Source organism: Galeopterus variegatus, unplaced genomic scaffold (assembly GCF_000696425.1).
Source record: "Galeopterus variegatus unplaced genomic scaffold, G_variegatus-3.0.2 Scaffold524, whole genome shotgun sequence".
In the NCBI taxonomy this organism is placed as follows: Eukaryota; Metazoa; Chordata; class Mammalia; order Dermoptera; family Cynocephalidae; genus Galeopterus; species Galeopterus variegatus.
Window position 1 is genome coordinate 414,663 of NW_007726635.1, and position 10,506 is coordinate 425,168.

The 10,506-nt window shown below is 41.2% G+C and overlaps 2 protein-coding genes across 2 annotated transcripts; both read left to right on the forward strand.

The window, feature by feature from the left end:
• The first annotated feature begins 364 nt into the window (after positions 1-364).
• On the forward strand, positions 365-9,816 carry LOC103588082 (zinc finger protein 39-like). Its single transcript, XM_008569677.1, has 3 exons — positions 365-1,222; positions 1,624-1,716; positions 9,675-9,816. The coding sequence occupies exons 1-3, from the start codon at positions 1,054-1,056 to the stop codon at positions 9,752-9,754; spliced, it is 342 nt and encodes a 113-aa protein (XP_008567899.1). The 5' UTR covers positions 365-1,053; the 3' UTR covers positions 9,755-9,816.
• Positions 2,478-5,284, forward strand: LOC103588090 (zinc finger protein 25-like). The gene is made up of 4 exons (XM_008569688.1): positions 2,478-2,497; positions 3,738-3,928; positions 4,094-4,686; positions 5,255-5,284. The coding sequence occupies exons 1-4, from the start codon at positions 2,478-2,480 to the stop codon at positions 5,282-5,284; spliced, it is 834 nt and encodes a 277-aa protein (XP_008567910.1).
• Positions 9,817-10,506: the final 690 nt, after the last annotated feature.

Sequence of the window (10,506 nt, forward strand, 5' to 3'; positions counted from 1 at the left end):
ATATAGTGGATTGACTTATGTCCCCCCAAAACTAACTGAAGCTTGAATTGTGTCCCCCAAGTTTTATGTATTAGAAACTTTGCTGCTACTGTATCTATTGAGGGTGGGAAATCCTATTATAGTAACTGAAAGGCAGGGTCTTGAAGAGATGATTAGATTGTAGGACCATGCCATAGTGAATGGATTAAAAATGGTGGTCATGGGCATGGTTTGGAGGGTTTTAAAAGGGGAGCATGAAGAGTCTCTCACTCTCTCTGCCCTGCCTTTTTGCAATGTGATACCCTGCCTTCATTGAAATCACACCAAAGAAAGCCTTCACCAGATGTGTTCCCTGGACTTTGGACTTCAAGCCTCTGAAACTGTAAGCAATAATTTTTTTTTTTCTGATAGATCACTCAGTTCCAAGTATTTCGTTATAAGCAACAGAAATGGCCTAATACACCTGTATACGTGCTTTTAATTTGTGTGTAACTAGAAAACAACAATAAATGCATAAATTTTTGTTGTGAATTGGGTTAAATATTTAAATGCAGAGTCACTTCATAATCTGTTCCTTCAACGTTGTGTTTCTCTCTCATCACGGCCCAGGATCATTCATCTAGACACAGTGCTGTGTGTACTTCCATTAACGTGGTTTGTATTCTTTGTGCCCTTGCAACTGGACTTCTGCTGTTGCCTCATATCTGAGAGCATGTGGTTCACATGGAAGAGCTAAACATCTTTGATATTCCAGTGAAGTGCAATCTGAACACAAAATAGAACTTTATTTCTTCCTACTTACCCCAGTCTATGTTAAACTTGTATCAAAATTAGTTTATCTAACTTGTTATTTCAGGCATATATTTATGCTTATGCCTTTATACCAGATTATAATCTCCTTAGCAGAGAAGCTTATTCATACTTTTGTTCCTAGCAACAAGGATGACTCTAGATCTATAAAGAGAACTTTGTAGTACTACTTTTATTTATTAGTAAATTATTGCAATGGCAGGATGTTGCTTCTGTGATTTTTCTTTCACTATAGATTACAAGAAGTTGCATTTTATTTAAGATATGTATAAGACACATGCACACACAGAAATATGCTATTACAGGGGGTCAGTATCCTTTGAGGATGTAGCTGTGGAATTCACCTGGGAGGAGTGGCAGGACTTGGATGATGTTCAGAGGACCCTGTACAGGGATGTGATGCTGGAGACCTACAGCAGCCTGGCATCATTGGGTGAGTGAAACTCCCCAGTAACTCCCCAAAACAACACTTTCTTCTTTGTTTTTAAATATAGGAATTATTTATAAGTTTTAATACTATTTAGGTTAGATTTCATTTCATGGAGAATGTGGCTGTCATCGCTCTCAAATAAAAGGTTTGAATTGGCCCCACAGCTTCAGGTTGTCATTCTTTAAAGTACCTAACTTAGTAGTTTAGCCAAATTCCCACATTATTTTCCATTAACAGGTCACTGCATTATCAAACCTGAGGTGATCTTCAACTTGGAGCAAGGAGGCAAGCGTCATCGCTCTCAAATAAAAGGTTTGAATTGGCCCCACGGCTTCAGGTTGTCATTCTTTAAAGTACCTAACTTAGTAGTTTAGCCAAATTCCCACATTATTTTCCATTAACAGGTCACTGCATTATCAAACCTGAGGTGATCTTCAACTTGGAGCAAGGAGGCAAGCCATGGATGGCAGAAGAACATCCAAACCACAACCTCCCAGGTCAGTCAGCAGATACAGGGTAGGGAGGCCAGGAAGAGTAGAGCCCAGCAGATGGAACTGTGTTCAGCTGTTTTTACCAGTTTTTCCCCAAGGTGCAGACCTGAGGACAGACAGCTGGTCTGCATGCATTAAACACATGCAAAATATAATCTCCAAGGATGGCTGTCACATACATACCCCCACCTTTTATTTCACTGAGTGTTTTTTTTATATTTACCCAAAACCTAATCCCTACTTATTTCTTTTTAGATACTGTTTTTGTTGCTATCCTCAATATTCTCAGTTGTCCTCTTTTCTTCTATTTTCATGGATTTTTTTTTTCAGGCATTTGTTTGTACATTCATTTATGTTTTCAGCACATATTAATTGAGCGGCACTGGTAATTTTATAGTTGTACTTACAACAGCAGTGATGTAAATGATATCCCTCTTTCATACAGTTTAAATTCTGATATGAGAAAAATATAAAGTAGTTCTATAAGAATTATGAGGAATATTTAACCAGTGTGAGAGAAAGAGAAAATGGGATATGAGAATGTAGGATAGATGTTCAGAGAAGGCAGTTTTAGGGGTATTGTTAAGTGTTTACTTTGGCATAGCTTCAATATGAGTTAACTCTTCTAATTTTGACAGGTAGTACATAGGTGAGTATAAAATTTAGATTCAAGGGGACCCCACCAGAAATACATTTTTCAAAAAGAGTCGGCACGGCCTGGGTTGCAGAACCAAATCTTTTAGACCAGCAGAGAGGGGGTGCCCAGGATGGCGGACTGGAGCTTCCTGTACCTGTTATGATTCTGAGAAGTAGAGGAAGTCAGGTTAAATTAGGAATTTTCAGGAAGCCGTTTTCACTAGCAGGGGAAGAGATTTTGTATTTGAAAAACTCCGAGATGCCTATAGCCATTCCCCCAGGAAGAGTAAAAACTAAATGAACATAGTGGCAAAATCCTGTCCATAAGCCATATTTCTGCTTAATGGACAGACACACGACCCTCTCTTGGACCTGCAAGTAGCTGATCCAGGAAAATCTTGCCATCTTCAAAGCCGTATAACAAGAAAAATACCAGCACAAGAAACACACCATTGTTTTAAGAATAAAATAGAGAAACAGGACATGGAAAACAAGTGGCAGGTGATAAGTAAAGTTGAAAACTATGACTAGGCAGTAGGGGGATTTTTCACCAAATATTTCTTCATGAATTAGAAAAACATAAAAATACAAAGAAAAACATGACTTGGGTTAGGAAAATCTATTAATATATTACATTGTCAGTAGGAATAAAAACCATATACTTATAATAGTGTTATTGCTTTTTATAAAGTCTTATGCCACTAGGATAGGAAGGAACTTCTCTACATTCACATGAGCATTCCGTAAGAAATGCTTACATGCAGTTTATGGATATGGGTTTTTTTTCTCATTTTAGATGTTCAGATTTTCCCTGACTTAATTGAGAGGAGCCAAGAAAGTCACTGCGCACATTTGTGGCAGGTTGTAATCACCAACAGCAACACATCAACTGAAGAGAGAGTTGAGTTAGGAAAATCATTTAATTTGAGCTCAAACCATATTTCAGATATGATTATAAATAATGGAAACTGTTCAGGAAAGAAGCCAAAGGGGATTAATGTATGCCAGAACACACTTTTCTCTATAGAGCCTGATGAGATGCACATGGAAGAGCAACCTGATGACCATAATAGACTTGGGAAGTCCCCAAGACATCATGAGCATCTTAGTCAGCATTTCAAGATTCACAGTGGGGAGCAGCCTTTTGAACATGGTGGACAAAGGAAGGGTTTCAACACAAAGGCTGTGTTCTCTACATGTAAGAGGGCTCATATGAGAGAAGCCTCCTGTAAACTAAACACTAAACATCACCAGACACATACAGGAAAGAAACTCTGTGAGTGTATTGAATGTGAGAAAAACTTCATTAGCAAATCAGACCTTACAGTACATCAGAGGACACACACAGGGAAAAAGCTCTATGCATGTTACCAGTGTAAAAAACCCTTCAGCCGTAAATCAGGCCTTACTATCCATCAGAAAATTCACACACAGGAAAAGCCCTATGGATGTAATGAATGTGGGAAAACCTTCCGCCAGAAGTCACCCCTTATAATACATCACAGAATTCACATGGGAGAGAAACCCTATGAATGTACTGAATGTGGGAAAACATTCTACCAGAAGTCTGCACTCACTCTACATCAGAGAACTCACACAGGAAAACTGTATGAATGTAAAGAGTGTAGGAAATCTTTCTACCATAAGTCAGCCCTCAGTCTACATCAGAGTACTCACACAGGTGAGAAACGCTACAAATGTAAAGAGTGTAGGAAAACTTTCTACTATAAGTCAGCCCTCACTTTACACCAGAGAACTCACACAGGTGAGAAGCCCTATGAATGTAAAGAATGTGGGAAATCTTTTTACCGTAACTCAGCCCTCACTCTACATCAGAGAATTCACACAGGTGAGAAACCCTATGAATGTAAAGAATGTAGAAAAACTTTCTGCCAGAAGTCAGCCCTCACTCTACATCAGAGAACTCACACAGGTGAGAAACCCTATGAATGCAAAGAATGTAGGAAGTCTTTCTACCAGAAGTCAAAACTAAGAGTACATCAAAGAACTCACACAGGCGAGAAACCCTATGAATGTAAAGAATGTAGGAAAACTTTCTGCCAGAAATCAGCTCTCTCTCTACATCAGAGAATTCACACAGGTGAGAAACCCTACGAATGTAAAGAATGTGGGAAAACTTTCTTCTGTAAGTCAGCCCTCACTCTACATGAGAGAATTCACACAGGTGAGAAACCCTTTGAATGTAAAGAGTGTAGGAAAACTTTCTACCAGAAGTCAAAACTGACAGTACATCAGAGAACTCACACAGGAGAGAAACCCTACGGATATAGTAAATGTGGAAAAGCCTTTTGCCAAAAGTCAAGCCTCAGGGTGCATCAGGCTAATCAGCACAGAGGAGAAACCCTATGAATGTGGGAAAACCTCTTGCCAGAAATTACAACTCCATAGGCGTCAGGGAACTCACACAAGGGGAAGATCCTGTGTGACAGACTGGCTATGTGTTCTCCAAAAATGACTCTCTTTTCTCTGAGACACACACCGCCTGCATTCTCAGCTTCCCCTCAGGCCATGTAATGAGCTCTGTCCAGGGGAATATGGACACAAGTGATGAATGTTACTTCCATGCGTGACAACAAAAAAGTCCATGCAGTCCTCCCTGACTTATGTCCTGTGTGTCTGAAGTGCACATGACCCCCAGGGTGGCCTTGGGAGCTATAGGTGGGAGAAGGTCACTGTGATTGAAGACAAGGAATTGATTGGAAAGAACAGAGATCCTCCCACCTTTATCCCCAAATCCTCCATTTGTACTTTATACAAGTGAGAAGTAAACACCTGCTCTGTCGAGCCATTGTATGAGTGAACTGTTTGCATCATAACACAAACAGCCCACTATAGCTAATTCAGTACATGAACGTTATGAGAAAAGGTACCAGTCCTTGTATATCAGAAAATTCACACAGGAAAGAAACCTGTGTAGTCAACCTTTTATCCCCATGTCAGTTTATGAAAAAATCCAAGAAATCATGAGGAGAAAAACAACACACTGGGACCACCTTATCAGGCAGGGACATCTCATTGAATGTTGCACATCTTTATAAGTATCTTCAGTGATTCAAAGCTTTCAGCAAAACTTCCAATATTTTTATGTTTCAGAATTTGGAGTGAAGGGAAAACAGTTTATGTAATATGGATGTAAAATTTCCAAATAGAAATGTCAAATATAGTATTGAAAACACTTTTTAAGTATTATATGCCAGTAGTTAAATATGATGGTGATATTGCCAATCAAGGGACATTTGGATACATCTGGAGACACTTTGTTTTCACAACTGGAGGTTGGGAGGTGCTACTCCATCCACTGGATAGAGGTCAGGGCTGCTGCTGAACAGCTTACAGTGCACAGAACAGCCCTTCAAGTATGTAGGGTTTATATATAGAGTTTTCTGTGTCAATAGAAACTTTCTTTAACGGGACCCAGCATAACATGGATAGGGAATATATACGCCTAGCATAATTAATAGTGTAATACATATTAGAATTTTCCACATTAAATGCCACTCTCACCCCTTTGTATCTTGTTAGATATATTAAATATCTAATGTATTGCACTACATATATTTTTCCTCCTCTCCTAGTATGTAAGTTTGTATGACCATTGTTATAAAACTCTCTCTTAAGTAAAGGAGATGATTGTTTAGTTAGAAGTCCACACAGTGCCAGCCAGTGGGGCTAGTAGAAACACTGTTTTCATGGAAATGCCCAAATCAGACACATAATTTTTAACAGGTTCAGTCTGAATTAATTTAAATAGCTGTGAACATTAGTAATTTCATTCTACTCAGTGAAAAGCAGTCCGGAAGGACACACGCTCCTTGTTCCTGCCACATCTGTAAGTGGGCAGCAGCACGCGTGTGAGTGCCCAAGTGCTGTGCAGCCAAGCAAGTCCTGCAGCTGCACATGCCTTGCCGCTCATGGGGGTGACAAGGCAAATGCTGGCGCTTCTGCTCTTGTGTGTGACTTTTGACATTAACCTCTCTGTGCTTCTGTTTCTTCATATTCAAAAAGGGACAGGGTCATGAGGCGTAAAGTGACATGGATGTTATCTGGCTTTTGGTAAACTATAGTCTGCAGCTATGATGGTGATGGCTCTTACAATTCACGTATTACTCTGTAATAAATTGGTAGGGGCTGATAACAGTTGTTTGTCTACACAACAGCCATCTCTCAATTTTTGGCAAAGTCTGGGTTTGGTTTCGTTACCACTTGTATACAGAGTTATTCCGGGATTTATCTTTGTTGAGCTTTCTATAATTAGTTCAGGCTATAATCTTTCCTTTAGTGGTTTTTTTGGCCGAGTGTGTCTTCCAGCTCTGTACAGTGACATACTAGGAGGATTCTGTGGCATGTCTGGGAAAGTTTCCTCAAAGGCAAATAGAGGCATGGTAAAAATGGCTCTTTTGCAGCAGGACACTGATCTTTGTGGACATGTCCCTGGTTGCATTTCGTGGCCTCGTGTGGGGCCTGAGAGTGGCAGGGCAGGACGCTGTAGAACCAGCAGGAATGATGATGTTAAGGGCCACTGAGCAGCCAACCAAGAGCTGCTCTGCTTTGGGACATTTATGCGGATCATTAGGTTTCTCTGGTTACATAAGAAATAGCCACCAAATTACCAGCTCAAAACAACACATACTTACTGTCTCCCAGTTTCTGTGGGTCAGGAGTCTGGGCATGGCTTAAACGGGTCCTCTGCTCCAGATCCCGGCAGGCTGTAGTTAAGGTGTTTGCTGGGCTGCACTCTCCTCCGGAGGCTCCACTGAGGACATCTGCTTCCGAGCTCATTCAGGCTTGAGCAGAATTTGCTCCCTTGAGGGTGTACGATGGAGGGCCTGGTTTTCTACTGACTGCCGGCTGGAGGCTGCTCACAGTACCCTGACCCCTGGCCCACTCCATACACAGGGCACACAGGGCTGCCAGCAGGGGAAGGATTGTCTCCGTCTGCTAGGATGGTCTTAAATAACATAATCACGAGAGTGACATCCATGCACTTTTGCCATATTCTCTTGGTTAGAGCCAAGTCACTGGTCCCAGGCACACTCCAGGGCAGAGGAGTACATGAGGAAGTGATTCAGAAGAGGTTGCCTTAAGGCATGTCAGTCACATGTATGTAATAGTTCCCTTGTTTTTAGGGCAGTGAAGTTGTGGGCTTCTGTTTCTTAAAGCACAAGGCATCTTAACTGTCAGATTGATTTTGTAGCAGTCATTCACTTCAGAAATATTGCATATTGCAACTACAGTGTAGAATTACTACTTTTTAGAAATTGCTTCAAGGATGGCTGTTATTGCATCCTGGATAACTCCAAGCACTAGGAATAAAGTCATTTCATTGTTTGAAGGAAATGTGTTTCTGTATTGATAAGCTGTAGTATCAGTAGAACATTATTCTTGGAACATGGCTATCCTTTAGAATGTTGAAAGTGAATATTGTCGAAACTGAGTTGTTCGTTGATGCTTCTTCCTGGTGTTGCTTGACAAGAGTTGTTGTGAGTTGAGTTCTGACTTTACTTTCTTCTAATGTCACTTCCTTAGAGGATGACTTATGACTAATTTACTCCTAATCTATTGTGTTATTCTGCTCAGCCTGCCATAACATAACTCTGGTCAGATGAGTTAAACAGACATTTGTCTTCTCACAGTTCTGGAGGCTGAAAATGCAAGATCAAGGTGCTGACATATTTGTTTCTGATAAGGCCTTTCTTCCTGGATTGGAGATGGCTGCCATCTTGCTGTGTCCTCACGTGGCCTTTCCACTGTGCTCCTGGGGGGAGAGAGAAAGTTCTGATATCTCTTCCTCTTATGAGGTCAGCAGTCCTGTAGGATTAGGGCCCTTCTCCATGACCTCATTTTACCTTAAGTACCTCCTTAAAGTTCCTTTCTCCAAATACAGTCTCACTGGAGATTAGGGCTTCCACATGTGAGTTTTGAGAAAGCACACATATAACTTATAAAACCCACTGATTTGAGATACTGTCTTAATAATGTACTAAATTATTTGGAGTGGCTGTTGTTTTTGTCTGCCCAGCACTCCTCCCCCAGATTATTTTAGTAACAGGACAGCTGTGTGACCACAGGGGTGTCACATGACCCAGACATGCCAGCCAGAGTGCTGCATGTCCAGCACTACATGGTGATTATTTCATCCAGGATATGGAGTGAGTCTCCTGTGCCCTCTGTAATTGTGGTGATTGCAGACCTGTTTGAGTGGAGCTGTCCACACTATCAGGAGTCTGTGCTTGTGGGGTGGAGAGAGGCCATGAGCAGGGTGTCCCGGTGGCCTAAAGGCCTGGGCAGTCTGGACACCTCTGAGCCCCTCACCACGTGCCTCTTCCTGTGATTGATATTGAACATGTATTTTTAAATTTTGTTTATTTGTTTTGCTTAACATTCCGCTGAGGTGGGCTACTCCTATTTGTAATTGAGTTCTGACTTGACTGAATTTCCCTGGCCTCTAACTAGACTCTTTTTGATTTCACTGAGTATTCGCAGATACTTGTGCATAAATAAGGTAATGTCTAAAATTATAGTAGCTTTACATTCCTTTTAATACATTGTACAGTAAATCTCTGTTTTTTATTATTCCCTTTCACATTGATTCGTTTTTTGTTTTTTAAATCTGTGTCAACTTCTTTCCCACATCCACAAAGCCCTCTCTGAATTTTGATTGGGTTTGCATTCAGCTTAAGTCTCAGTGGGTACCCACTCGGAATAGAAGACTTCATCCAGATGGCAGGGGCCACTCCTAGGAGACCAGGCTATAAACTTAGTGATGGAGGTCCAGGCCGCAGCTGCTCCTGCCCCGCCCCCCCCATCCTGGTGACAGACCTGCAAGTCTCCCCTGCCACCCCCACCACTACCCACAGGGGACAGTCCCACTGGCCCTGGTCCTGCCGCTTGGGCATCCCCAAATGTTAAACAAGACGCAGACCCCAAGTACCAGGATAAATACGGATTTAAAGAGAAATAAAAGATTATGTGTATTTCATGAAAAAAACAAAACAAAGCCAAAATAGCCCAGACAGAGTTGACTTTAAGGGAAAAAGCAGTTTTAGAGATAGAGTAAAATCTATACTGATAAAAGATTTGATCTATCAGGATGACATAAAAACTCTAATGTCTGTGCACCTCACACATCAGCCTTAGCATATATAAAGTGGAAATTAGCTTAGAGGAGTAGACAAATCCACAACCAAAGCTGGAGACACCATCAACTCTCCACTGGGTGGGTGGCCCAAACCTTTGCTTCATGTGCTATTCATCCCAGGCTGACAGATGGTGTGTCACTGAATGGGCTTATCCTGTTATGCTTACAGAGAGAGCTGCTGTTGGTCAGGCAGCCCCAGGCCTCTGGCTGGGACACCGGGTGAGCACCAGCCTAGGGGCCTGGCCTTGAGAAGGGCCTGCCAAGTCATTCCCTTCAAATCCAGCAGCACACCCTGCTGACAGTGCCACAGGAGACATGGGGACAGGTTGGTACATATACACAACAGCATACTATTCAGCCTTAATAAAGGAAGAAATCCTGTCATTTGCTACAACATTGATAGAATTGGAGGACATTATGTTAAGTGAAATACGCCAGACACAGACAAAATAGTACATGACCTCACTGATATGTGGAATCTAAATAAGTTGATCTCGCTGTAGTAGAGAGTAGAATGGTGGCTACCAGAGACTGAGGTGGGGGTTGGGCAATGGGGAGATATTAGTCAAAGGTTACAAATTTTTGATTGGAGGAATAAGTTTAGGAAATCTATTTTGCAACATGGTGACTACAGTTAACAGTATATTGTATTCTTAAAAAATACTGGGAGTGTGGTGTTCTCACCACAAAAATGATAACTTTATGAAATGATGTATATGTTAATTAGCTAGATTTAGTCATTCCACAATGTATATATACTGCAAAACATGTACAAAATAAATACAGTTTAATACAATTAAATGCAATTTACAGATACAATTTAAAAATAAATAAAATTTCAAGAAAGGAAACCACAATTAAAAAAAAATAAAGTTAGCACCTCAAGTCCATGGGGTGGCCCCATACACTTTTCAATAAATGCTGTTATGGGCCAGCCCCGTGGCTCACTCAGGAGAGTGTGGCACTGGTAGCGCCGCAGCCGCGGGTTTGGATCCTATATA

What these genes read in the sequence shown, in the direction of transcription:
- LOC103588082 (XM_008569677.1), top strand. Translation starts at nt 1,054, where the DNA reads ATGTATAAGACACATGCACACACAGAAATATGCTATTACAGGGGGTCA. An exon ending in CAGCAGCCTGGCATCATTGG is followed by an intron (nt 1,223 to 1,623) that starts GTGAGTGAAACT and finishes TTCCATTAACAG; the next exon opens with GTCACTGCATTATCAAACCT. An exon ending in TCCAAACCACAACCTCCCAG is followed by an intron (nt 1,717 to 9,674) that starts GTCAGTCAGCAG and finishes TTATGCTTACAG; the next exon opens with AGAGAGCTGCTGTTGGTCAG.
- LOC103588090 (XM_008569688.1), top strand. Translation starts at nt 2,478, where the DNA reads ATGGCGGACTGGAGCTTCCT. An exon ending in GAAGTCTGCACTCACTCTAC is followed by an intron (nt 3,929 to 4,093) that starts ATCAGAGAACTC and finishes CCCTCACTTTAC; the next exon opens with ACCAGAGAACTCACACAGGT. An exon ending in CAAGCCTCAGGGTGCATCAG is followed by an intron (nt 4,687 to 5,254) that starts GCTAATCAGCAC and finishes CTTGTATATCAG; the next exon opens with AAAATTCACACAGGAAAGAA.